Source organism: Ammospiza nelsoni, chromosome 1 (genome assembly GCF_027579445.1).
Source record: "Ammospiza nelsoni isolate bAmmNel1 chromosome 1, bAmmNel1.pri, whole genome shotgun sequence".
In the NCBI taxonomy this organism is placed as follows: Eukaryota; Metazoa; Chordata; class Aves; order Passeriformes; family Passerellidae; genus Ammospiza; species Ammospiza nelsoni.
The window spans coordinates 21,347,997-21,373,959 of NC_080633.1; the positions used below are offsets into that span (position 1 = coordinate 21,347,997).

At 38.5% G+C, this 25,963-nt stretch overlaps 1 protein-coding gene across 1 annotated transcript in view; it reads left to right on the plus strand.

The window, feature by feature from the left end:
• The window catches only part of CUBN (cubilin), a 143,100-nt gene that overhangs the window by 86,929 nt on the left and 30,208 nt on the right, over positions 1-25,963 (plus strand). The window contains 19 exon segments of the mRNA XM_059475204.1: positions 671-876; positions 1,776-1,957; positions 3,621-3,810; positions 4,436-4,633; positions 4,966-5,112; positions 5,966-6,156; positions 6,446-6,629; positions 7,955-8,129; positions 9,170-9,348; positions 11,154-11,363; positions 11,662-11,802; positions 12,210-12,391; positions 13,895-14,066; positions 14,999-15,205; positions 18,250-18,399; positions 19,236-19,357; positions 21,030-21,255; positions 23,138-23,325; positions 25,536-25,692. Coding sequence (XP_059331187.1) covers positions 671-876; positions 1,776-1,957; positions 3,621-3,810; positions 4,436-4,633; positions 4,966-5,112; positions 5,966-6,156; positions 6,446-6,629; positions 7,955-8,129; positions 9,170-9,348; positions 11,154-11,363; positions 11,662-11,802; positions 12,210-12,391; positions 13,895-14,066; positions 14,999-15,205; positions 18,250-18,399; positions 19,236-19,357; positions 21,030-21,255; positions 23,138-23,325; positions 25,536-25,692 — 3,407 coding nt within the window.

Genomic DNA, 25,963 nt, shown 5'->3' on the forward strand with positions numbered 1-25,963 from the left:
GTATAAAAGCAATTCATTTAAAATAACAGATGATTTTTAGAATATATTTATCGTTCACCTTGGTGCAATAATTAGTAATTAATTTGATTACTATGTATCATTCCTTTTCTGGGATAAAAAGTACTTTAGAAGAGTTGATAACAATCCTTATTATTATTTTGCGCACCCAGATATGTTAAAGTCAGAGAGGCCAGAGGAACAGTAATATTTTATAATTCTGGAGGAACTGCTAAGGGATTTCTGACCTCTGAGGTGCTAACTGCAACTAAATCAGCAATTGTTTTCTGACCACAGCATGTGCTGAAATAATAGACATATGAAGGGGCTAAAATATTCTCTGCACTCGACATTCACTGGATTTACATTAAAAATCTGGATTATATCTCAGGGCTTTCATGGTTGTTCTTGGAGAACCAAGAAATTTTAAAAGCATTTGAGAACTCCTTAAAATGTGTAACTCTGCACACTGAAGCTCTGTTATAAAATAAGGAGCTGGAAAGTCGTGCCCTGTATTGGTGGCCTTGGCAGGTGCTGAGGGTTTTGTTGCTGCCCTTTTCCTAAGCCTTACAGAAGGATACCATCCACAGTGGGATTATTGGCCTGGCAGGCCACACTCTGAACTATGTGCCAGTCCTGTGTGTGCTAATGCTCTTCTGCTGTGTTGGAACAGAGCATTTCAGCTGGAGGACAGCAGTGGCTGCACCAAGGATTACCTGGAGATTCGGGAAGGGAGTGACACAGGCACGCTGGCAGGACGGTTCTGTGGGAGCTCCTTCCCTTCCAATTACACATCAACTGTTGGACATATCCTCTGGGTCAAGTTTGTCTCAGACACCTCAGGCACAGGTGTTGGCTTCAGGGCCACCTTCTCTCACTGTGAGTAGATGTAATTTGATTGAAAGCTATTGTTCTTTCATAGTACTTCTGAAATTATTCTAAAAAGGGGTTGTTTGGGTCTCTAAAGTCTATTAGAAAATATTTGCTGATGTCAAAAAGTAAATTTAAAAATATTTTGTAAAACCTCTACGGAATGTAAAGGGAGTGCTCTTAAACATGCAAGAAGTATATCATATTTATTAGGCAATTGGAAAATTAAGAAAAAGTATTTATTTCTCAGCTTTCTTGTTGGTTTTTTTTTTGCTTTTTTTGGTTTTTTTTGAGTGTGACAGTGTTCATCTTCTGGTTTGGATCTAGATGCCATCAACCAGGGAGTGGAATTAGAAAAAAGGGAATTATGCCAATTTATAGATCCAGTATTTCAATGGACTACTGCCAACATCAGTCTGACTTGATGCTTGAACAGACTGCGGAAGCTAAACATTCATGGCCATTTTGATTATGCAAGCTAAACTTCTAATAATTTCCCTTCTTTTGAGATTTAACTCCTTTTCAAAATGAATTATCAATAGTTCAGACCTCAGTGAAGTCAGAACCATTTTTCACGAGAATGTGCACAGGCATTTAAAAAAATTCTTTAATGATTTTGGGTAGAAATGAATATAAAGTAGTCAGAGTCAGGGAGGAGTTTAGGTGTGCTGTCTTCCTGCTTCCCCTACAGGTAGACCCATATGGCTCAAATGGGTAATTTCTTTCAGAAAAGGGAACACTGCATCTCTCAAAACAAGAAGATAATTGGATGTAAATCTTCGAGCTGTCTGAGATGTTTTACAGCCTTACTGCTCCATCCAGTCCCAAACTAAATCACACGGGCCCCCCAGCTTTTCTTTTACTGTACATGAATTAGAGGCATTAGTTGTGTCCTTCTTGTTTTTCAGTGTTTGGAAATGACATTGTGGGAGAGAGAGGACAAATAGCCTCCCCCCAGTGGCCCAGGAGTTATCCTCCCAATTCCAATTACCAGTGGCGGATAAGCGTTAACGCTTCCCAGGTTATCCACGCCCGCGTCCTGCAGATGGATATTGAAAATCATCACAGGTGCCAGTATGACAGCCTAAAGGTGATTTCCTTCTGACAAGTTATTTTATCAACTTTAGTAAAATGGATGAATAGAGAAACCTACAGGATGAATGGGGAGCATTTCTGAGGGTGTGGTGTGGCTTACTGTTTTTGCTGTGTTGTCCTTTCAATAATTATTATGTATGGGAAGAGTATTATATATTCAATAATATATATTGAATGTATTCAAAAATATATTCAATTATATATTAAATAATTATTTATTTATTTATACTCTTTAGCTCCCTAACAGATATTTCCAAGTTTGAAATTTACTGAAAATAAGTCCACAATTATACAATCCTGAATATTACTATTAAAGAATTTCAGGTCAGATGCCAGACTGAAATTTGTTCCATGATTGTTAAGGACAACAGTGATAGTAACATCTAAATGCTTCTAAAAATAAAGTTATTCTAAAATCCTACAAGGAACAATTCTTGTGCCTTCTTTGCTCTCTGCATCAGTAATTTGGCTGCTGGTGGCAGAAGGGCGCCTCTTTCTTGCAGTTTGATTGTTTCTCTGTACCCTCCCTGTACTATAGTCTAGATGGGTTAAAAAATAGAATAGTGGAATAGTTTGGACTTGGAAGGGGCCTTTTACAGCTTATCTAGTTCAAGCCCCCAGCAATAAGCAGGGGCATCTTCAACACAGCACCCATAGTGCTAAGCAAAATGAACAATAGAGAATACAACTTCTTTCTGAACTTAGCCAACATAATCACTTAAATAAGGTAAATCTCTTCTTGCTTTCTTTTTTTTTTAAGCAGGTAATTAATCAATTATCCTTTTTTTCTTTTTGAGAAAGTTAATGCTAGTTCAATATTTTTAGTTCATTATTAATTTACTGATATTCAAATGTAATATTAGTTCAAAATGGAAATAAAACTTTTTCTTTCACCTCATGTCATATACTAGCAGCATTTTTTTCTCCTAACTCTGCCTGCCTTTCTTTGTCCCTCTGAAGGCAAAATGAGTTTCTTAAACCAGGTAGACATTTAGTGGGTGCAAACCAGTCTGATCTTTAATCTCACTCAAGGATCAAATTATTAATGCAATGTTAATGTTTATTTAATAATTCTTATCTTCCTCTACTGGACATTTTTACTGGGTGGTAGATGAGAAGAACAAAATAAGCTTAAAAGGTGGCAAAGGAGAAACACCTTGTAACCAGACAAGATTTTGGGTTATAAATATATAAAGAAAATATTTCTGTATATTTATCTGATAGAATTCAAAATACATATGTTCCTCAGTGGGTGGAAAAAAGATAAAGGAAAGAAAAGAAAAGTAATTCTTTTTCTCTCCCCTGCATATCATGGTTTGTTGGTTTTTTTCCCATCAAGAGTAAAAATTGTACTTTTGGACTCTTTTTAAAGTGGGATGTCATTCTATGTCCCCAAAGAGCAGCCCTGTGATAGGGAATGAGGTGAATTTGATGACTTTCATTCAGATACTTCTTCTGTGAAAGCTTCACTTTTAACTGCATATAATGGAAAGGAAGATTTTATTTCCTTTTTATAAGAGAGGTTTCTCTCTAACTTGGATATGTTCAAAGATCCCTCACTGATTGAAAGAGGGTAATTTTCTCCTTGGGAATTTGCTGAGTATGGGGCAGATGAAAATCTGGCTCTGTGAGGAACAGCACTGTTCTTCTTTCTGCAGGTGTTTGATGGGTCCACAGTTCATGCTCGTCTTGTTGCAACATACTGTGGTGCAGACCCTGCCTCTTTTGCATCCTCTGGCAGTTCCATGACAATCCAGTTCCAGTCAGATTCCTCTGTGACTGGAAAAGGCTTTCTTTTGGAGTGGTATGCAGTGGATGCTTTTTCTGTTACACGGACCATTGCTAGAGGTGGGTTTTCAGTGAGTTCCACAGCTGCAAGTGGTACAGCCAGTGATACACTCAGCTTTACTTAAAGAAATCCAAACAAACTTCCCCTCTAGAGAAAGCCCAAGTTATTAATGAGAGAAAGATTTCAGCAACATTTTAATGAAGCATTTTACTATCTTTTAAAAACAACTTCTAGAAACTCTTAGATAGGCATGTTGCTAGAGGATCATTTTTCTTTACACAGGTATTTAATTAAATCTAAACATTTGTTATGCTTTCATGGCAAATTATCCCTCTTGATTAACCATTCTAAATCATTGGTTATTGTGATATGAAACAAGCACAATAACTTCTCTTAAACTGCGGTAGATGCTCTTAGGTATTTTGTTAGATATTCCTCAAGATAAAATAGATCACAACATTGTTGCAGCAGGTGGCACAGGAACATCCTTTTAGATGAGGATTTTCAAGTTTTATATTTCCAATCCAAACTGAAGTTGAAGAATTCCTGCATTACTGTAGCTGCACACATCATCACTGTGCCCTCATTGTGCTTTATTGTAGGACTGTCATTTTGTATTACATGAGGGGTGAATTCAGTTTAAAAAGAGGATGCTTTCTTTTTTTGTCTTCTTGTCCATGACAGGCGCATGTGGAGGGTCTGTAACAACTGAAGAAACACCTTCATTCCTCTTCTCACCAAGCTGGCCACAGAATTACAGAAATTTTGAGGACTGTATGTGGCTTATCAGAGCTCCTGGATCCACTGTGGAACTCAATATCCTGGCACTAGACATAGAATCTCACAGCTCATGCAACTACGACAAACTTATTATCAAAGATGGTGAGAAGCCAATCTTGCCCTACCCTGTCACGGTGCAGTAGAGACCCAAGGTCCAAATACCTCAAATTCTCATCTCCACTGAGCCTAATCAATCTAGATAGCAACAGGAACATGCCCTAAAACAGTACTCTTCCTCTATTTTGAGACATTCTTCTAGTTAAAATAAAATTAACAAAGTCTATCAAAATATTTGGTGATCTATAAAAGTATTTCTGAATCTGTAAGGGGTTAAAGGTCTTGAAAAGCACCTTCCTGAAAGTGTGAGCCACAGCAACAGGCAGGCACACGTGGACTAATTCAGTTGTAGCACTAATTTGTTCTTTTCATCCCAGGAGACAACAGCCTTTCCCCAGTACTGGCTACTGTGTGTGGACGAGAACCTCCTGGGCCAATAAGATCAACTGGAGAAGCAATGTTCCTCCACTTCACTTCAGATGCCAGCATCACTGGAGCTGGCTTTAATGCCTCTTATCACAAAAGTAAGACTCATTTCTCTTCTCCCCCAGATAAATGTCTGCCTTGCTGCTAGCAATGGGGTAAGAGAGTCTGGCATTGTTAAGAGCTGTCTACAGTTTAATTAATTATACACACATCTAATTATTCGCCTCTCATGAATATGTGTTAATAAATTTCTTACTCTACAAAGCTAAAATTTGCTGTTTTCCCAGCAATATAATGCAACAAAGCATGATTCAACCTGACCAGTCACTTCTCAAAAGAAAGAAAAGCATTTGCCTAAGTTTATAACAGCTCAGCTGAAGGGTGAAAGAATGCTTAGCTAAGAGAAAGAAATAAATGACTCAAAGCAGAAAGAGGCAAATGCAGGAATCTGTATAAATTCTATCAGGAATGTCAGCAATTTCCAGCAACAGTCCTCCCACATGAGCTCAGGAATGATGACAGATTCCTGAATGGGCTGAGGCACCAAGAAAGTGTTTGGGCAACAGTGACAAGTGGGGAAGGTTTTCTGACTGGCAGCTGGAGTAGATGGCAGTGCTTTGGTCCATGGCTAGAAGCAATGTCCTCAGACAGGGTAATGATAAACTCATGCTGTGGGAGGTCCTGGACATTGCTGCCTGCTGATTCATCTGCTAAGTCTGAGAACAGTCTCACGGTCAGGATTTTGGTGTGTCATCTTGAAATCTATAAGCTTGTGATTTGGGAGATCATTCATCATGTGCCCCTCAGCTCTTCAAACACTCATTCCAAAATTTATTTTAACCCATCACATGTTTTTGGAGACAGGGTTTTTCTCAAAATGAATAGGTGAATAGTTGACACTTTTGGGGTTTTTCTCTTTGCTTCAACTTTTATCTTTTTTTTATTTTTTAGGTTGTGGAGGCTATTTGCACACAGGCAGGGGTGTGATAACATCCCCCAACTACCCTCAAAACTATTCTCCTGATCTAAATTGTTCCTGGCATGTAGTGGTAGCCACTGGATCTATCATTGCTGTTCATTTTGAACAGCCTTTCCAGATTCAGAGCGAGGACACTTCCTGCACCCTTGGAGATTACGTAGAGGTGAGGTTATTGGCTGGGTCACCAAATCCTCAAAGCTGTTAAAGCTACTGAATCTTACAGATTTACTTGTCAGTAGAGCAGCTCAAAATGTCATGGGGTGCAACTGCCAAAAGAGAAATACCAAAGATATTTCTCTCTATCTCACTCTCTCTCTCTTTTTTATTAATATGCATTAATTAATCACTAGTTTATTAATTTCCCCTGTGGCTGGAAGCATTAAGATGGTGTGTGCACAAAGTTTACATTCCAGGGCTGTTTGCTTGAGTAACATTAGCAATTTCTGTTTTAGCTGAAGAATGGGTTAGATAATGCAGCCCCACCTTTGGTGTCTGCCAGAGGGAATGGACGTTTTTGTGGAAGCAGCCCCGTCTCCACCATGTACACCACAGACAATCAGCTCTTTGTCCACTTCACTTCTGACAGCAGCAATGAGGGTCAAGGATTCAAACTGAGATATGAGGCTAAGAGTCTAGGTAAGTCTAAGTAACAAACTTAAATTCTGTAATTTATGCATATGTAACTCGGAGTTTGTCCTCTTAAAGGATATTTTTGTTCAAAGTCCCAACCCTGGTAAAATCAGATGTCTGCAAAAACGTCCTGTAGTGCATGATTTCTGATCTGACACTCAGATTTCTCCTTTTTAAAGAGTATCAGGCTCAGGTCACAGAACCTGAAAATATTAAAGATAGATTAAGAAAAAAAGTGAGAAATAAAAAAGAGACCCTTTAGTAGGGAAGTAGCACCTACAGTTAGGAAGAGATGTAAAAATTCATACAGGAAAGGAAAGTCTCCTGGAAACAAGAACTTTATTTTGAACATTTAGTACCCCATGCAAGCACTACATGAAGTCAGGAGCTTTTCAGGGTAGTGTGTCTAGAAAGGTGGCAACATTTCTCACAAGTTTTACTCCCAGCTGAGAAAATAACATTAATTGCCAAAGCTAACTTCTTTGAAAGAATGAACAAAATAGAGACCAGGTCCTAGGAGGAAACCACAAACTTGGCATTTGCAGTTATCCCACTGTGTTCATGACAGACGCCAGTTGGCACACCTGGAGACCTGTTAAACAGAGTATCTAAACAACCAAGGCAACCTGTCAATCAGCTCAAATCTTCAAGTGCTTGATTTTGGCCTATTTTTCCCTGCTGCCCCAAAGAATTAGCATTACTTCAGAGAATTCGTGAGGAGAATAGGTGAAGCTGTACAATAGCATTTCTACCACTTCTATTCATGGAACCTGAGTAAAGCCCCAGGTTAACCGGTACTGCTAGAATGTAGAGGAGTTTAGGACAAAAAGGTTCTAGTCAAAATAAAGATATTTTTGTCAGGTAAAGGACCTGAACAAACATTCATGTTTGCTCTGACTGGCATTCCTCACACATTCATTATTATCTCAGACATTTCAGTTCTTGAAAAGTAGAAGTTGGGAATGATTCACAGATATATTGATGGGTCTGACTAATGGGCTTCCTAGCTCTTGGGAATTGGCATAGTAACAAGGCAAGAAATACGTTTTTTGCTTGTTTTATAAGCAATCCAAGGAAGAAGTAATAGCAGTTCAGTTCAGGGCCCTGAATATTTGGAAATGAGGATGACTAGGTAAGCAGGAGCACAGGAGTATAGGATTCTACTGCGTTAAAATGCTTTTCCACAGCAAGCAACAGAATGCATTTGTTTTTTTATGTGACTGCATGACATCAAAAGGAAACTCTGTTGGAATATTGTGATAAGTCATTTTTTGATGCCTCACCCATTTCCTTTTCATGTTATTTTTTACTGGTGATCTTTTCATTCCCAGCCTGTGGAGGGAACATTTATATCAGTGATTTCAACCCCAGTGGATACACATCTTCCCCCAACTACCCGAGCAATTACCCTCCGCATGCTGACTGTGTCTGGACCATCACTGCTCCCAATGGACATGCAGTAGAGCTGCAGTTTGAAGATCAGTTTTACATTGAACCTTCACCAAAGTATACATCCACATTGTTTTGCCTATTTTTCTTCAGAGACTTCATTCTGACTTTTCTTTCTCTGTTACTTTCTCTAATTCCTCCCAGAGGACAAACACTTCTATATTTAAAGTCAAATGGTGTTAAGAAATTTTTGAGAGATCACTGACGCTATCAGGTCTTTGGCTTACATTCCTAGGACGTTGCTATGCATAAAAGAAACTAGTATGACAGAAAAAGTGGAAACATCCATGATACAAGGGTGCTTTCTGTAAAATCTGTGCTCCAGAGTTCTTTCATATTCAGATTTTCAGTATTTTGGACTCTTGGGTGCTTTTAAAGCCAATGGATTCCCACCATGACACTTTGCCTCCCTCCTCCATTGCCTGGCAGCTGGTTTGCAATGGGTCTACACATTTTGCACTCCCTGCCTGGACCATAAAAAAAGGTTGTTTTCCAGCTGATGTAGCTTCATTGGTAGGGGCTGTAAGAAAAAGGTGAGCCTGTGAAACCATATCCAGGAAAAATGGCAAAGGATTGAGAATCCCAAAGGTGTCCTTTCTGGCATCCAGGACAACTGCACCATTCTGAAGGCAAAGCTTATATTTAAGATATTTTGGGTCTTTGTATGCCCACCTAATTAGAACCCAGAATTGAATTTTTGTTCCCTTAATCTGTCTTCTTGTTGTCCCTTAATTCAACACCTCTCAGTGAGACTAATAGGGAATATCTGCTGAATCTGAATCCTGCCAATAAAATGTATTTAAGATGATCACAACTACTTCACCAGTGTTGTTCATATCCCCACCCAGAAGTTGCTCCTGTCCGATCTGATCTGATCACAGACTGAGTTCTAGATGAATCTTTTTCAATGTTTCTTGCACTTCTTTTGATTCAATTATTACATAACTGCAATAGATTATGATCTTGTTGTTTCTGTCCTGGTTACACTGCATGGAAACCAATCTAATTCACTACAGCTTCATGTCTTTGTGCACATACTGGAATGATTTTGAACCACCGCTGCCATACACTGAAAATAAAATTGTCTCCTCTTCCAGCTGCACTTCCAGTTACCTGGAGCTGCGCAGCGGCGCCGACTCCAGTGCCCCCCTCATTGCCAGGCTCTGTGGAGGTTTGAGGCCCGGCTCACAGAGATCCTCAGGAGCCGTCATGTACCTAAGGTTCAGGTCTGACAACAGTGCCACACACGTGGGATTCAATGCTAAATACTCCATTGGTAATGCTTGCATTTGTCATTTTCTATGATTTTAAAGATTTTTGTTTCAAGTGTTAGACTTCTGTAATAGGGCTTAAATCAGACCTGTGGGATGGGCTGACAGGAAGATGCCTCTTTCAGTTACTATTGGAGCTAAGGCTTCAGAATATCAGCATGTTCTGCACCTGGAAAGAGCTGAAAATTGGGGGAATATTAATAGGAAAGAGCTCATAGACCAGCAGCAGTAGCAGAAACAACCACTGGATAACCACTTGCCAAAGCCAATTGTCAAAGGAGCAGTAGGAAAAAGGTCAGTGTGGATAAAATCATGTAACATGGTTTGATTTTAAGCCTGCAAATTTAGTGTCACTTTCATGAGCAGGGTTCTGAAGGGGAGTGTGAAGATCCGCTGAGAATTGGTGGTAGCATAACAAATTAGGAGCGTCTCTATGTAAATGTAAATAGATCTATAAAAAAGCTGCTAGATAAACAGGGGCAGCATAATAATGGACTGGAAAAGGAATGAGCTATGAAAACCATTATTTGCTATCTGGGAAAGAAATACTTTTGTTACTTCTTCTCAAGCTGCAAAAACAGAGTTAGAATGCACTAGAAAAACATTTAAATTCAAGAAAAAATAGTCCTTGATCAAATTCAGAATTATGATACTTTTTTTGTTTTGATTATGTTAATAATCTTCAAAGAATAACAGCCATTACATTAGTGTCATGTATATAGGAAATCTTAGGACTGTTAATTTCTCAAAGGCAAAGTAGTGAACTGTATTTTTTAATACAGAATTTTGCTCATTGCATTAGATCTGAAACACTAAAGCCAAAATAGAGTGCTATCATATTTCTGAATGTGAAAACTGAAGAAGCTTACATATTAGTAGGCTTCTTATTAGTATATGAAGCCATAATTTACATTTAACTGTAACAAATTTACAGTATCTTAGCTGAATGTCAGTCATCCTGAAACAAACCACTAATGACTCACAGAACTGGCATTATGAACACAACTGTTACTGCCATGGAAAGATCGTAACTAACAGACACAGAATCCACTAAAAAAAAAATCCACCTGGGAATATTGTTTCATAGAATCATAAAATATCCTGATTTGGAAAGGAACCACAAGGATAATCAAGGTCCAGCTCCTGGATCTACACATGACCACCGGAGTCACACCATGTGCCTGTAAGCACATGTTTGCTGTATGCCTTGCTACAAACTTATGTTTGCAGGTACAGCAGAGAAATGAGTGTTCAGAGAGATACAATTAAAAATTAATAGCTGTTTTACACACTGTGCAGTGATTACTCACTAAGGCATCACAAAGAGTGAGTAGGAAGGGATGAAAGGAAAAAGGAATCTGAACTACAACTGTTGACTCAAACCAGAAGTCAACTTTTGTCTGTCAGAAAAAATTGAGATCCACACTTAGCAAGTTTCATTTCTTTTTAATTTACCAGTTACATGTTTACAAGGTTTTCTGGTAAATATGGGCATAGATAGAGATTAGATTGAAAACTGTGAGTTTATTCAAATTATAAGAGATACAAAAGAGAGGAAGGGATGTTTGCAATGGCAAGGTGTGTGTGGGTATGGGGGGGAGGGGATGTGAAAAAAAATAAAACATAACAGCAACCAGGACTGATTGAATTAGATTGAGAACATGGAAGATTTTTAATTGGAAGGTAATTCCTGTCTTATTACCACAGTTAGAGAACAAGTCAGTTGTACCTTACCTGTAAGTCTTATTTACGAGAAAGATCATCTCTGTGATGTTCTTTAGTCAACCAAATAATATTCTTCCTTTTGCAGCTCCCTGTGGTGGGACAGTGATAGGACAAAGTGGTATCATTGAGAGCACGGGGTATCCTGACCTTCATTATCAAGACAACCTGCTGTGTGAATGGTTTCTGCAGGGTCCCTGGGGCCACTATCTTACCATCAGACTAGAAGGCCTGGACATCCAAAGCTCTGCTGGGTGCACAAATGACTTCGTGGAGATCCGAGAATACAACACTTCTGGTCTGAGAATTATTTCAGTGTTTGTCTTCCCCTCCCTAGTACTACTAGGAAACCTCATCTGAGGTTCCTGAAAGCATTTCCCTTTGAGTATAAAGTGAGCCTTTTCAATGTGCAGTGTTTTATTTTCTGCCTTTCTTGATGGTGCAAAGTCAGGCAAACAACACCCTTCTATTTGCCAACAATAACTCGATTCCACTAGTTTACTCCTGCCTTTCCAGTTGAATTGGAAAGTGACCTTCAGTATAAATATAAATAATATATTTATATAAATTTCTCTTTCTCTATGTGATTTTTGCAGGAAATTTGTTGGGCAGGTACTGTGGTAACACTCTCCCTGATGCTGTGGACACCTCTGACAGTTTTGCTTATGTCAAGTTTGTCACTGATGGATCAGTCAATGCCCGGGGATTCAGACTGCGCTTTGATTCCAGTACTGAAGGTTGGATTTGTAGGGTTCAAATCTATTCTCAGGGAGCAACTTATACCATAGACCAAAGTCATATATGTCTCAGTCTTGCCACAATGAGAGGCTTGCATCATCTGGCATCAAAGCCTGTGGGTCACCCAGGCTTCTGAAGCCTGGGATGAGCCCTTCAGAGAAGGAAATATTAACAATTAGACTAAAAGGAGTTGCTGTGGTCAGTTAATACTCAGCTGCTTTTATGACTGAGTGATACAGACTGGCAGGAACTTGGCTGTTTAGACAAACATATGGACAGAGTAGGGGAATCAAATCCTCTCAAGATCTCTTTTTCTCACAAAACTGATTTTTTTTTTTTTTTTTTTGCTACAATTCTATAAGCAATGCTTTAGTCTGAGAAGTGTACCAATATTTGGATCTTTCAGAATGTGGTGGGGATCTTACTGCACCTGTTGGAACATTTACTTCACCCAACTACCCTAACCTCTACCCCCATAACCGGGTGTGTGAATGGAGGATCACAGTGGGAGAAGGGCGACGTGTCACCCTCACCATTAATGACATGAAAACTGAAGAGCACTGGAGCTGCTCATCAGATTATGTGGCTGTGAGTATTGGGTGTAGAGCCAGAAGATGCTCTTCCTAATCCCTTTGTGGAGAATTAATGGATGTAAAAAAGCTGAAAGGTCACTCACAGGTCTATATATGGTTTTTAGACAAATCGTAATTTAATCTGGGGAAAGCAGATAAATGAGAGAAAGTTACCACTGTGGAGCATCTACACTCATCTCCTTATTGTGGAGTATGGAAATTTTGATATTGTGGTCCAGGCAGAGTAAAAGGATTCAAGGAATCACTGGAGTTGTCTTTTTATCAATTATGAAAAAAATATTGGGTTTTTGAAAGCTTTCAATGTCTCTTTTCTGGGCAAACAAAATCCATCAGTCAGTCCCAGGTTTTATTGACTTAAGGAATATCTACTGCTGTTGTTACTGTTTGCTGTCTATTAATAAAAGAAGTAGAAAAAGACAGAGATTGCAGCAAATGGCTGCTCTGAATTAAAGATGGAGAAACCCCAAGAAACTTTACTTGTATATCACTCTCCACCTTGAAAAAAAGGTAGATATTGGTTACTTTACCATGTTTATTTTTGATTTCTGGTTATTTAGTGAAAAAAAATTCAAGCCTGGCACACAGACCTGGACCTGGTCAGATGCCTCAAAATATGATTCCTCTGAAATTGCAGGAATGTGAAGTAGAGTTTAGCTTCCCACTTCCTCAGATAAGCAGTGCAAACACAGGAATTAACTGTAGGATGATCAGAAGCCAATCCAAGTACAAGCATGGGGGTCTGAAGTAGCTATTCATCCCTTGAGGTTTGTAGATGATGTTTCCCTTGTTTTTCTTCACAGATGCTTTAGACAAACCTTTGGCAGCTGGCTTTTTATCAGATAATGATCTCTTAAAGGAAAATTTTTCCTGCTGACTTTTCTGCCTTCAATACTCTAATATATTCCAAGTCTCAGTGGGAAATGTAATTTCTGCCTTGCTTGCACTGCAGAGTAGAAAGAAGGAAATTAATTCCAAGGCTAAAGGGTGCATGAAGAAACGGAGCAAAATATCCCTGGATCATCAAAAAGGGAAATGTTTGAAATAATCAGAAATGCACACCAGCACTCAGTGTGTTGGAGAATATTTCGATAAAGCTCATGTTGGCTTTAAAAAGAATACAGATTATGATTTGAAATGAAATTAATATGATCAGTAGCTGGCATTATTAAATGATTGAATATATAAATATTGTGCTAAACCGCAGTGGTCTTCTCAATAAAAATATTTCAATTTCTGTTTGAAAAAGGAGAGAGGGAGAGAGGGAGAGAATATGTTTGTATTTCACTAAAATAAGCAAGTTATTTTGATGTTTACTTCAGTGCCTCATCCACTCAAGGCCATGAAAGTTTCTTCCAAGGTTTGGGTAGATGTGAGAACTAACCCCTTGTGAGGGACATCAGTGAATTTTGTATTAAAGGGTGCAAACACTCTTAAATTACACAGGAGATGCTCATAAGACTGTATATTGGTGTCATAAGAGTTTATTTTGACTCCACAGGTTTACAATGGCCTTGGGCAAAACTCTCCCCAGCTGGCCAAGCTGTGTGGGGAGGTGAATCCAGGCACGGAGGTGAAATCCAGTGGAAACACAATGAAAGTCATTTTGGTGACAGATATATCCCGTGCAGCCAGAGGCTTCAGTGTCTCATACACCTCTAGTGAAGATGCAGGTAGCGTATGTTTTTTACTTGAGTGATGATCTCTGGTAAGTCATTTCATAGCTAGAGTACTGGCACACGTAAAACAAAATTACCTAAACAGATGACAAATCTCTGATACCTTTTTTTGTTTTCATCTCTGGATGGGAATGGATATTTATCTTTAATTAGCTGAAAGAACTTGAAAAAAAATGGAGAATCTCTGTTAGCAATGGACTTCATGTGGCTTTGTACAGATGACAGTACCTGATGTCCCTACTGATTTATTTTTTTTGTACAGAGTTTTGAGTAAGAGATGGTCTGAAGTGGCCTTATTCCATGAAAAGTTTCAGAAAGCATAGTGCTATAGACAAATTGAATAATTCAAGTGCTTCCTTATTACTCAGGGGGGTAATTAATTTATTGTAGCTTGTGAAAGAGTGCAGCTAACCTACTTTTGCAAGCTCAGCCTCCAGAGAGGAGGCAGCTGGCACAGCCTTACTACTACAGCCTTGAGCCTTTTGAACTTATTTTCCAGCTCCCACCCCAAGCATCCTATTACGGCATTGAGGGTATCTTCCATGAAATTTTTTCTCTTGAGCCTAGAATTGGGTAATGAGTAGCACTGAGCAATACTGAACTGAAGCTGTAGTGAGATTTTATAAAAATATTAAATAATGCCTGTTATATTGATAGTGTTGCTGAAATATTTTATTTGATCCTGTAAATAATTGTTCTTTGCTTTAAATGTGTGTTTTTAAAGACTTGCCAATAAATTCCAGGGAAACAGAGAGGAATTCTCTTCTACAGAGCAGTAAGTTATACAAAAGTTAGAAGATGGAAAAGGTTTTGATCTAATCAGCATGTGCTTTCTGATGTGAGCATACCTGAATGAAGAGGGGCAGGATTTCTCCTCATACAAGAATCATTACTTCTTTTAAATAAGCCATATTTTGTTTCTGCAGTTTGTGGTGGAATCCTGATGGCACACACAGGTGGGGATTTCTCTTCTCCTGGTTATGATGGCATCGGAAATTACACAAGTAACCTGAACTGTGAATGGATCATTGAAAATCCCTCTCACTACAATTCATCCATTTATATATCTTTTGAGGATTTCCACTTGGAACATCACCAGAACTGCCAGTATGACCACCTAGAGCTACGAATAGGTTTGTATGTTCAGCAGGGGAATGGATGAAGCCTGTCAAAATTCTGATTGTACAACTCTGTGCCAAATCTCATTCATATATATTTGAAGGGAGTGTCTGTTGTAGAATCTGTTCATTTGAAAGTGTTCAAATCCTGCCTTCCATGTTGCATCCATGATAAGAAATGGGATTTCACTACCAGAGGAATGGATGCATGGATTTGGTTCTTTCAGGGGAGAAAATGGAAAACTAGATAGACATTTTGGAGACATAACTAGTTTTGCTATTTGCAATACACACCTGACTCTTTTTACATGGGACAATATGAATTTCGCTTCATTGGCCTTGAGAGATGGCATTTGCAGTCATGAAAATAATTTGGTCCACTCCCTATTCTCTCTCAGGTCCTGAAATATCTCCAGGGACAGCAGGAATGGAGTAAAGAATGTTTGAATTATTCATAGCCTCTGGACTGCATACCCACTTCACATCCATTTTTATGTTCTATAAGATGACTCTTCAAAAAGAAATACTTATTTCCAGTGAGAATATGTTGCAAAACACAAACTAAAGCATTTTAAATGAAAAAAAAATCACAGTATTATTGCACCAGTGGTATCCCTGCATATTTGAACATCTTTATCTACAAGAGCAAGCAACTGGAAATGTCACATGAAAGTCACTCAGCTAATGCCAAATGTAGTATGAAAGCTGCAGTTGTCTTCATAGAAAGGCTGTACCTGTGAGTCCCAGAGACAGCAGGTTTTAATTTACCAGGAAATGCTTTCTGAAACATGTGAAAAGGCTGAGAGCAGGAATCTGTCCCATCCTTATTTGCACTCATTTGAGCAAGAGCTTTTGGTTGTATAGCATTGGTTTGTCCTGTGTAGAGCCACACCCTGCATAGCTGTGTAGCCTAGCAGTTCTCTGCCATGTATGCACTGGAGCTGGGAAATAATAGAAAAAACTCAGAGAAAGAAACAGTAAAATATATTTGCTTTGTTACTCATCCATTCCTGCTGCTCTCACTTTATCATGAACCTCAGGCCTCCAGGCAATACAATCAAAGAAAATTGAAAGAAAGAAATTGTAGTCTTGTTTTGTTCTACACAGTTTTGTCATCTAAATACCAGTGCCCATTTCAGCACCACTAATGGACCTCCAGTTTCACAGCTAGCCTGGTGGCAAAAGCAGAATGTCTTGATTCATCTGTGCATGCTGACAAGTAACATTTAATGAGATGCAGTAGTGCAGAATGCCCCTAATTCAGGCAGGTGCTGTTTAAGACTCTTGACACAGCAGATGCATAGTTAGGGAAAGGTCCAATTCTACTTTAAGTTACCCGAGACCCCAAATTTTGCTGAGATGTGCAAAATTCTTTTGTGATGCCTGTACAACAGACTTCATGGCACTCAAATAAAAAATTTAAAATCAGAATTTATTGTAATTCAATGACTAATATTTAAGCTAAATAGATAAAATAAGTATTTCAAATTTTTTAGAGTAAGATATTAGGGTATTAGATTATCATGCAAATGCATGTAGGTTGTACATGGTCATACAGCTGAGCTACATATTGCTCCAGTGAAATATATTCCTAACTTTTGGCTTTTCTGGAAGACTCTTCATTTTGTCTTTCAGACCATTCCCTTTGGTTTGAATGAAATGTTACAGCACAATATTTCTGTTTTCTTTTTCTGTTTATCAACAGCCTAGATCTCTGGCCAGCTGGCCACGCATGAAAGCAATGATTGGTATCACTTTTCACACTGTAGAGACTGAGTAACCTGAGTGACATCTGTCACATAGTTAATCACCTTATAAAATGTACAAAAATGAAAATGTATTTCATATACTAATGCTAAAAGTAGTTATTACTACTTTTTCCTGAACACAATTTATCATCAATGTTTTCTGCTTGTACAGCTCAATATAATTATTAGTGCATGTTATCAAGAGAGTTTGTACCATCTCTCTGTGTAATTTGCATGATAGAATTTTATTATATGTCCCTTTTCCTCCTTGTACTTCAAGGCATTTCAAATGGTGGCTGTGTCACTTGCATATGATGGAAATGTGAATTTACTCAACCAACCCATGATTTGGAATAACTCTGAAAAGGCTTTGAAGAGCCTCCAAAATTTTCCCCTCTTGCTCTACTGCCTTCTTCCCAAGAATGGCCAGCTACTTAGTACAGGGCTAGGAGTTGCTTTTGAATGAAGACTTTTAAGACCAGCAAGCTGCTATTGTTAGAGAAATGAACTTAGGAATGGCATTGCTTGGATGTCATAAGGAACACTATTACCCTTACTTTCTTCCTTCTGGGAATTTTTCAGTAATAAACAGAAACTGCTTTTAGCAATGTGATAGATAGGGGTTCACCAGCTTGAGCAAACCTTCAGTGTCACTCAAGTACAGTGGCCTGTGTTATGCTCTCCTATTAGGCTTCAAGGATTTCAGCAAATGCTGTCTTGTTTTTGTTTTTTTTTTTGTTTTTTTGGGGTTTTTTTGACCATACAGAGAACTATATGCTGAGTTCACAGGGAAAGAAATGCGCACTATTAATACAGTGATAACAGTTTGTTCACGGATGGTGCACATCCCTATACAGAAAACTCAATGTCCCTGTTGACTTTAGTGAGGATGTCACAAAAAAAAAGGTTCAGTAGCTGTCCATGTGATATGGTCCTTAGGCCATCTCTTTCCACTGTTCTGCCCCAAAAGGTCTGTAGGTTTGAGGCAGAACAGTGAGGATTTTGTGTATCTGATATGACATATGAATGTGTGCAGGAAGGGGAGAAAAGGAGCCCAGGGTATCAAAATGGTAATTGGTATAGCTTTGGAGAGAACTCTCTTGTTGCCAAGATTTAGATCCCAACAATGAACTGCAACACTCTGCTTATATCCACAAGAAATAATAAGTTACTAATTGTGATATGTACTCTTCTCCATTTTCTTGTCAAAACAGAATGAATTGCATGTTTGCACTATTCCTTTATCTTATTGTAGCTCTTTCAGGACTCAAAAAAGTCATGTGGTTTTTTGTTTCTTTTTCTTTTCCTTAGGGAATGCTGATGGAGAGCTAATAGCCAGACTTTGTGGTCAGGCTGCACCATCTGTGCCACTAGTTATAGCTGCCCCCCAGGTCTGGGTACACTTTGTCAGTGATGCAAACACAGAAGATAAAGGATTCTCGGCCCATTATACGTTTGAAGGTAAATGGCTCAATAGACTGCTGCCTTGGCTGACTGAGGCACTTCTGGGGAATGCTGCCAGTCATATGGTGATTTGGGGAATAGTCATGATGGGATCAACCCTCAAAAAGGTCCTCAAAAGTTGCACAGTGCTAGCCACTATTTATATCTCTCAAAGCAAGCCTGTGCTAGCAGTGGAACTCTCAGATTTTCTGCCTCACAGTTGGCATTCCCCAAACCACATCTGAGATTTTGCAACACTCAGAGCAGCTGGTTGCTCTTGGGAATGGGGATGTAACAGGTAATAGCAGCCAAGTTTGACTTACTTCAGATAGGTCTCTGGAGTGCTAGCAGAGCTGAAATGCATTCTGCTGCTTGAACCTTTGCACTCATTTTGAAATCTACTTGAAGCCATATCAGTGAAAATTACACCACTTTGCCATTTGTGTGCCAGAACAACTACTCTTCCTGTCACAGCTGAATTTAGCCTTGGGGCTTATCTAGACACATCAGAAACTTCATTGTGTTGGTCCAAGGATGGCACTGGTTTGCTTAAGAGTGAGATAAACAAATGGACGATAAGGTGGAAGAGGCAGATGTGTCAGCTGGCAAAGGTTTTGCAGTTATATTAAGCATCAGAATAAATGCAAAGTTTCAAGGTCATTGCATCCTTTTACTCAGTACTCAATGACTAAGATTTTAAAACTTGGAATTTCCCAGATAAATTGTTCACCTTTAATTCTATCAGCACATCTTAAATATATTTTATTGCTATTACAAACTGAATAACCTTCCACCCATTTGATTATAGTGTTGTGTTCTGAAAATGCATTGAAACGTTACTTTTTTTCCTGCAGCCTGTGGTGGTGTACAGTCAGGTGAAGGGGGAGTTATCTCAAGCCCTAACTACCCAGAGCCTTACAGCCGTCTGAGTCGCTGCTCCTGGGTGTTGGAAGCCCCTGAAGGTGAAACCATCACTGTGAGTAACTTGTCACAATTATATACACAGCAGGCAGTGTGAGAAGTACCTTCTGAGTTTTGAGGAACAGATTTGAGACAATTTGGAAGATCAGGAATGTGGAATAATTAAATATCTTCCCATTGATTTTAACTAAAAGAGGGAATGAAGACAACACAACAAAATGTTTGAAAATTGTCCTTTCTGAAAAACAGAAGGATCCTTGTATTACTTGACCTCAAAACATAGCACTGACTTCTCCTTTAAACAATGACTTGCTATGTTTACAAAACTGAAATAACTCATTTTATTAGATGTTCATGGATATTCTCACTATCATGAGAATAAACATGAGGCTGAAGGAAAGTTCAGGAAAGTTTTCTTCTCTGCAGGAAAGTTTCAAGCCACTACAAAGTTACTTTTGTGTCTTACTGGTTAGTCTGGAACACAATATGATTTCTGGTACAAATTACATCAATGAAATGTTGCTCCAATTTCCCAGTAAGTATTAGAAGTCTGCCTGAGATGCTACTTTCTTGAGTCAAACTCCTGACAGACCAATTTAAGCACCTTTATGACCAAGCAGTACAAAACTTAATTCACTGAATAGTCCTAATTCTTCTGCTACTTGATATTCTGACCACTGCTTACGTACTTATTTCAGGGGATACAGGATTATTTTAGTAGAACACAAGATTTCTATTTAATACACAAACTAGTTTAAAGCAGAACTAATTTTAATCAGATGAAAGCAGATTTCTGTTTTGAAAGGACTGAGTAGCAGCATGCTCAGTGAAGGCAGACTAATTTTTTCCAGTACAAGCTGCCAGTTTCAGTTGCTGGCAAAGTTCTGAATTTAAACTATTACAGCTAAATTTGTATTTAGTCTTAGACAGGTTCTTTTGGAAGTGAAGACACACAAAAGGTACAGGAAAAAATCCTGTATGTTTGCTAAACTTTTCTACAAAGATCCTGCTCCTGAAACTTACCTAAAACAATCCCAAAACTGATGGAAACAAGGCCAGGCAGTTACTAGTGTACATCAATATTTCAGCATCAACAAATGCTGGAGTCTACAGAACCAGCAATCTAAATGTTTGAGCTGGAGATCCCAGGTGTGAGCATATCTCTCCAAGGACAAATGGCACTGGTGTGGGAGGGAGACAGGGTCACGAGCTGCCCAGTCTGTTTATGTGATACATCCAGACCCATGGGAATGAACCACAGACTGTTTCTGTTTTGGTGGAAACAAACATTATTTTTAGCAACTGTTAGTCTATTGATTCAAAATAATAGGAAGAAAAAAATTTTCAAGGCCTTCTGCTTGCATAGCTAGTTATATTTCATGATCAGAAACTTTGTGTGCAGGAAAGTGGTTCAACACCTGTACATACTCAGCACTGTTTTGAAGTACATACTTAGTTTCTAAATGTGGTTAAGACAAAATGATGCCAGTTTTGAACCTATGAATTCCTCTCCCACTTCTGCCTTCAAGCTAAGTAGCTGCTGCTACTTATAGTGGCAAGATTCCAATCAATAGTTGCAGGAAAGCATCATGAAGTGAGGGGCAGATTTCTTAGTGTACCCAGAACTCATTGTGCCACAATGGTTACAGGATCTGTCTGGATTTGCTTTATATTCTCCCCTAAAATTATTGGTTTTAGCACCTGAATGTCACCTTTGTGTGTTGCAGCTTACTTTTACAGCCTTCCACATTGAAAACCATCCAGTTTGTAAGTGGGATTCTGTTACCATCCTGAATGGTGGCTCTGCAGGGTCTCCTGTCATAGGGAGGTATTGTGGAAATAACTCACCTGGGACTATTCGCTCTGGCTCCAACAAGCTGGTCATCATCTTTAATTCTGATCACTCCATTCAAGGAGGTGGCTTTTATGCAACATGGACAGCAGAATCTTTAGGTAAGTTTGCCTTAAAGAACAAAAGAAAGGCATGCCATCATCTTCAGGATCCTTGAAAGAAGCCAGTACTAAAAAAATTAAGTATTTATCCAGTGCTTTTGGATCTTACACAATGAATTCAAATTTGGATTGATTTTTTACTTTTTAAAACTCCTACTGGCAGTTTCTTGATGGCTGTAAATTGAAACCATCACTATTACCCTCCCAGCAGTGGTATCTATTGTCAAGGACTATGAGACATTTCACTTCATGAATAACAATTTTTCCACAGTTTGGTTTAGTTTAAACATTTAAAACTAGGAAGAAGTGAGTTCCAAAACAGAGAGGCAGACAGAACATCTCAAAGAGCACATGTGACAGCAGCCTAGAACTCTTGCACTGTGATGGAGATGTTGGTACTCTTCTGAAGATGGTATACACAAGATGGAATGGTACATTTCTCAAAGCTACCTTCCTTCTCTTGAAATTATCATCACTCTGTCGCTCACCATTTGTGCAGTGTACTTCAGGAAGTCATTAAAGGACTAAAGGTAGATGTGGCAGATGGTGGTAGGGCAGAAATTACAGCTGACAGAAATGCCAGCTCATTACAGAGCTGGCATGTGCTTCCTAGTGTCACCTCCAGCTGCAAACCTTCTGGCTGATCCTATCATCTTTCTGTCCACTAATGATGCAGCTGTATTCACACACTTAGTTGATGGAGTGTCATCTTAAATATATCAATAGTCTCTGCTTGCATGAATATACACTGTCATTTTAGCAAGGTTTTGACCCTGTTCCCTGAGATTTCATGCAGAATGAAGCCCCCTCTTCAATGGTGTAGTAGACATTAGCCTACATGTGCCATGTGCATAGGCAGTATTCTCTCTGAGAGTTTTAATTTATATATATATCTAGTTTACTTTCTTCAACTTTCTTCTCATTTGTTCACTGAGAATATCCAGGTCTGCATTCTGTATTGTGACCAAAACTTGGCTTCACATCCTTCTAAACACAATTGCCATTTCTAACAGAGAAGAATGAAAAATAACATCTTCCTATTAAATCTATTCTATATTTTTTAAATTAAGAGGAAAAAACTAGGATGTTACTAAACTTTTTTTGCCCTTTATTCATCCTTTTACTACACTGTATCTGAAATAATAGTACCGTACTCATAGCCCTAACACATTATTCTTGGCATGGTATTTGCAAATATGTTTCAAATTAACTAAACTTATTCTGTGTAAAATCATGAGCTGCCACAGAGCAATGACCAGCTATTGGCCTTTATAAATGAGTCTGTTAGCAATTTTTGAAGGCATGTTTTTCAGCCCATCCCATAATTCCAGTGAAATCCACCGGGCTGCCTAGGCGGGGGAGGTCACCATTTTGCCCTGGGTAAACGGATGTAGCTTGAACAGATTCACATGTGGAACTGCAATATTTGCATGTTGCAGAGTGAGAAGAAAAAGGACACATCAGTAGACTGGTTTTTGTCCCTAGAGTGCTTTTCTGAATGTCTCTCTGTGACAATGGGCATACTGTGGGGTGTGGGGAACCTGCAGTCTCAGATGTACTGCTGACCCCTGCACTCTTCCAAAGCAATATTCACTTCAAATTGCCAGGAGTTTATAGATGGACCTTGTAAAAGGCTATGAAGGGGCAGGAATCAGCTTGTGGAGAAAATAAAGTGAAGTACAAAGAGACACCTCTAGAGTGTAACTACCTCCTGCTGCAGAGATGGGAGAAAGAAGATCAGGAGGGGTAAATGAAGTTTCAGTGAGTATCAGGGCTTTCCTCTCACTTTTGCAGCCACAGAAGCAAGCAACCATTCAAAGCGGAACACAACACCACTCAAAAATATTTAAACATTTCTCGCATCTGTTGCTATTTTTCCCAGGCTGTGGTGGAATCATTCACTCAGATAATGGTACAATCAAGTCCCCTCACTGGCCTCAAAACTTTCCCATGAACAGCAGATGCACATGGACCATCATTACACATGAGAGCAATCACTTGGAGGTGAACTTCCACAGCAACTTCCAGATTCCAGATAGCAATGGAAGCTGCCAGACCAGTTATGTGAAGGTAAAATAATGATTTCAGATCCCTGTTTTGCATTTGTTATTGTTTGAACTGTCAAGGCTCAAAATTTGGGAAATGTAAACTAAAGTCCTTGTATCATACAGTCCATTTTCTGCGTGCTTTGTGAACTGGCCTCTATAAAATTTTAATTGTCATCGGTTCTTGAGGTTCCACCTCCAGCAGGGAGGTGGAACCATCAGCCTACGTGCATCCCCAGAAATGAAAAATATCAAAAATGCATATATTATTTCAGAATCAGAAAATAAAGAGATAATAATGCATGAAGATAAGTTCTTTTCAATTACTCCAGTGAAGAAAAAACCTCTGAATTTTATACTATAATTCTACCAAACTCCTTTGTAAGTACTTACTGTCCAGGCTGCACTTCTTTTTTCAATTTCCAGAAACAAAGATAGAAATCTGATCTTTCATATGTTGTCAAGAACCATTGTTTTCAAAGCAATAGAATAGAGTGGACATGTCTTGCATTTTTCAGTGTCATTTTTTGCTCAGGCATTTGGCATATGTTCAGTGGTTTTGTGCTCATTTTCTCCCCAGCAATACAACTCCCACTTGAAATAAAGGGCAAACATAATTTTACAACATGTAGGAAGGCTTGAGCAGCTGTACATCTGATCTACACCAACCAACTTGCAGTTGCACTCATTTTTTAAGGCTGTGAAAAAAACCCCACAGGGATTAGATTTGTCTTTTCATAACCTGCTCCAGCAATTAATTGATGCAATGTTACAATACATTTCACTAATATGAAAGTCCTAATGCTACTCAGTAAAAGTGTTTAATTTTAAATGCCTAAACTGCCCTAAATGACATAAGCAGAACTATGACAATTGGAGGTTTTCTCCATAGAGGAAGATCTGAAAATTTTGATGCCCACTTCCTTTTCCAAATGTGTAATTTGAAATGTATGAAGGGTCAGAAAAGCTGTAGAATGATGTAAGTTTCTTCCATTTATTCCAAGCTGAGCAGCCAAAAGAGAGTAATCCAAAATCAATAGTGACTTTGCAAAACCTTGGCCAGGCTATAGACTGTATAAATTAATCCTTTGAGCATTCATTGCCTCAAACACCTGGTCACATGAATGAGGTGATTCAAATGCTTACATTTACAGACTCACCCTTGGCTAACCCTTTCCTTTCTAGGATGGTTGCTTGGAGAAATCATAGTTTCATGTGGTTGTACTAGTTCCACTCAATTTCCTTCAAACACATTATTTTAAAAAACAGATATATATTTTTGGGTGTAAACTACAGTAAAAAACTGTTTGAACTGTCCAAACACATCACAAAAATAATTTTATTATTAGAGTAAATAATTCATTATTTAAACAGACATTTTAAATCCTGTCAATAAACACCCTGATTCAGGAAAATATTTAAATGTTAAGAAACATCAAACATTTATACCTATGTTTCATTTTACATGTGTCTTGAAATTCAGCACTTAAACTGTGAACCTCAAGCACATATTTAAGTAAATACCTGAAGAGGATTTCCCTTAAATACCTACCTAAACTTGCATGTGCTTTTTAGGATGCATGGTTCCACTGAGCTCAAATTGGCTATTGGTACAATTGAAGTAATATTTTAATGTCATGGCTTTTTTCCTTATTAGAAAGAGTTATTATAGTAACTCTTTACTTGATTTGATACTTGTCATTGAAAAAGTGAATGAAAAATAAAATTTAAAAAATATTAGCAACACTAGGAATTATCTGATGCTGATGTATTAACCTAGCAGGACAGTTTTGATTCTTATTTACTGAATAACATAAGGATTACCTGTAATAATTACTTGTATACACAGATATGCATATTCTTAGGTTGTATGGAGTTAAGTAAGCAGAGATAAAATGGAAGTAGGTAATGATATGCATAAAATGTTTTTCTCTTGTCCCTGGATCTGATCTATGTTTGCTCTGTTACCAGCAAGGGTTCAAGCATATGACCTCCAGATGCCCTTCAGAGGTTCCTGGCAACCTAACTTATTCACTGTGACTCACTCCTTGGAGAAACCTTTTTGTCTCCACTGACTGTAGTAATTAACTCCAATTTAGAACTCCTAGATTCACTGTGAGATGAATCCTACCCTTAGTCTATGGAAAGAAAAATTGCATATGTAATTCCTGTTGACTTCCCACAAACTGCTTATAATTTGAAAGCACTAAACCATTTCCAATCTGTCCTTGTCAGGTGTGGAGAGGAAATAATGAAGCAGCAGCAGCTTTGTTAGCCACAGGATGTGGAAGTTCAGCTCCTGATCCTGTTGTTGCTCCAAACAACGTGATAACTACAGTATTTCAGTCTCAGGATGCTCCTGCTCCAGGTTTCTCTGCATCTTTCACAAGCAGTAAGTAATATTAAAGCCAGGTGGCGGCTTAATTAGTCCATTTGGGATCAGTTTGACCTGTGTGTAGCAATTTAGAGCCCAGTCCAACAAGGCATTGAAGCTTCTGCCCAGATATGTAAATCAAGAGTTTCCATACTGAGTGCAATGAACTCAAGTGTTGGACTTGCCTAAGATGCAGCTCTAATTTTGTAGTTATTATCAGCCACTTTTGCCTTTTCAATGCGCTGAAAAGAATAAATAGGCTTTAAATTTTAAAAATTCATAGTTGAAC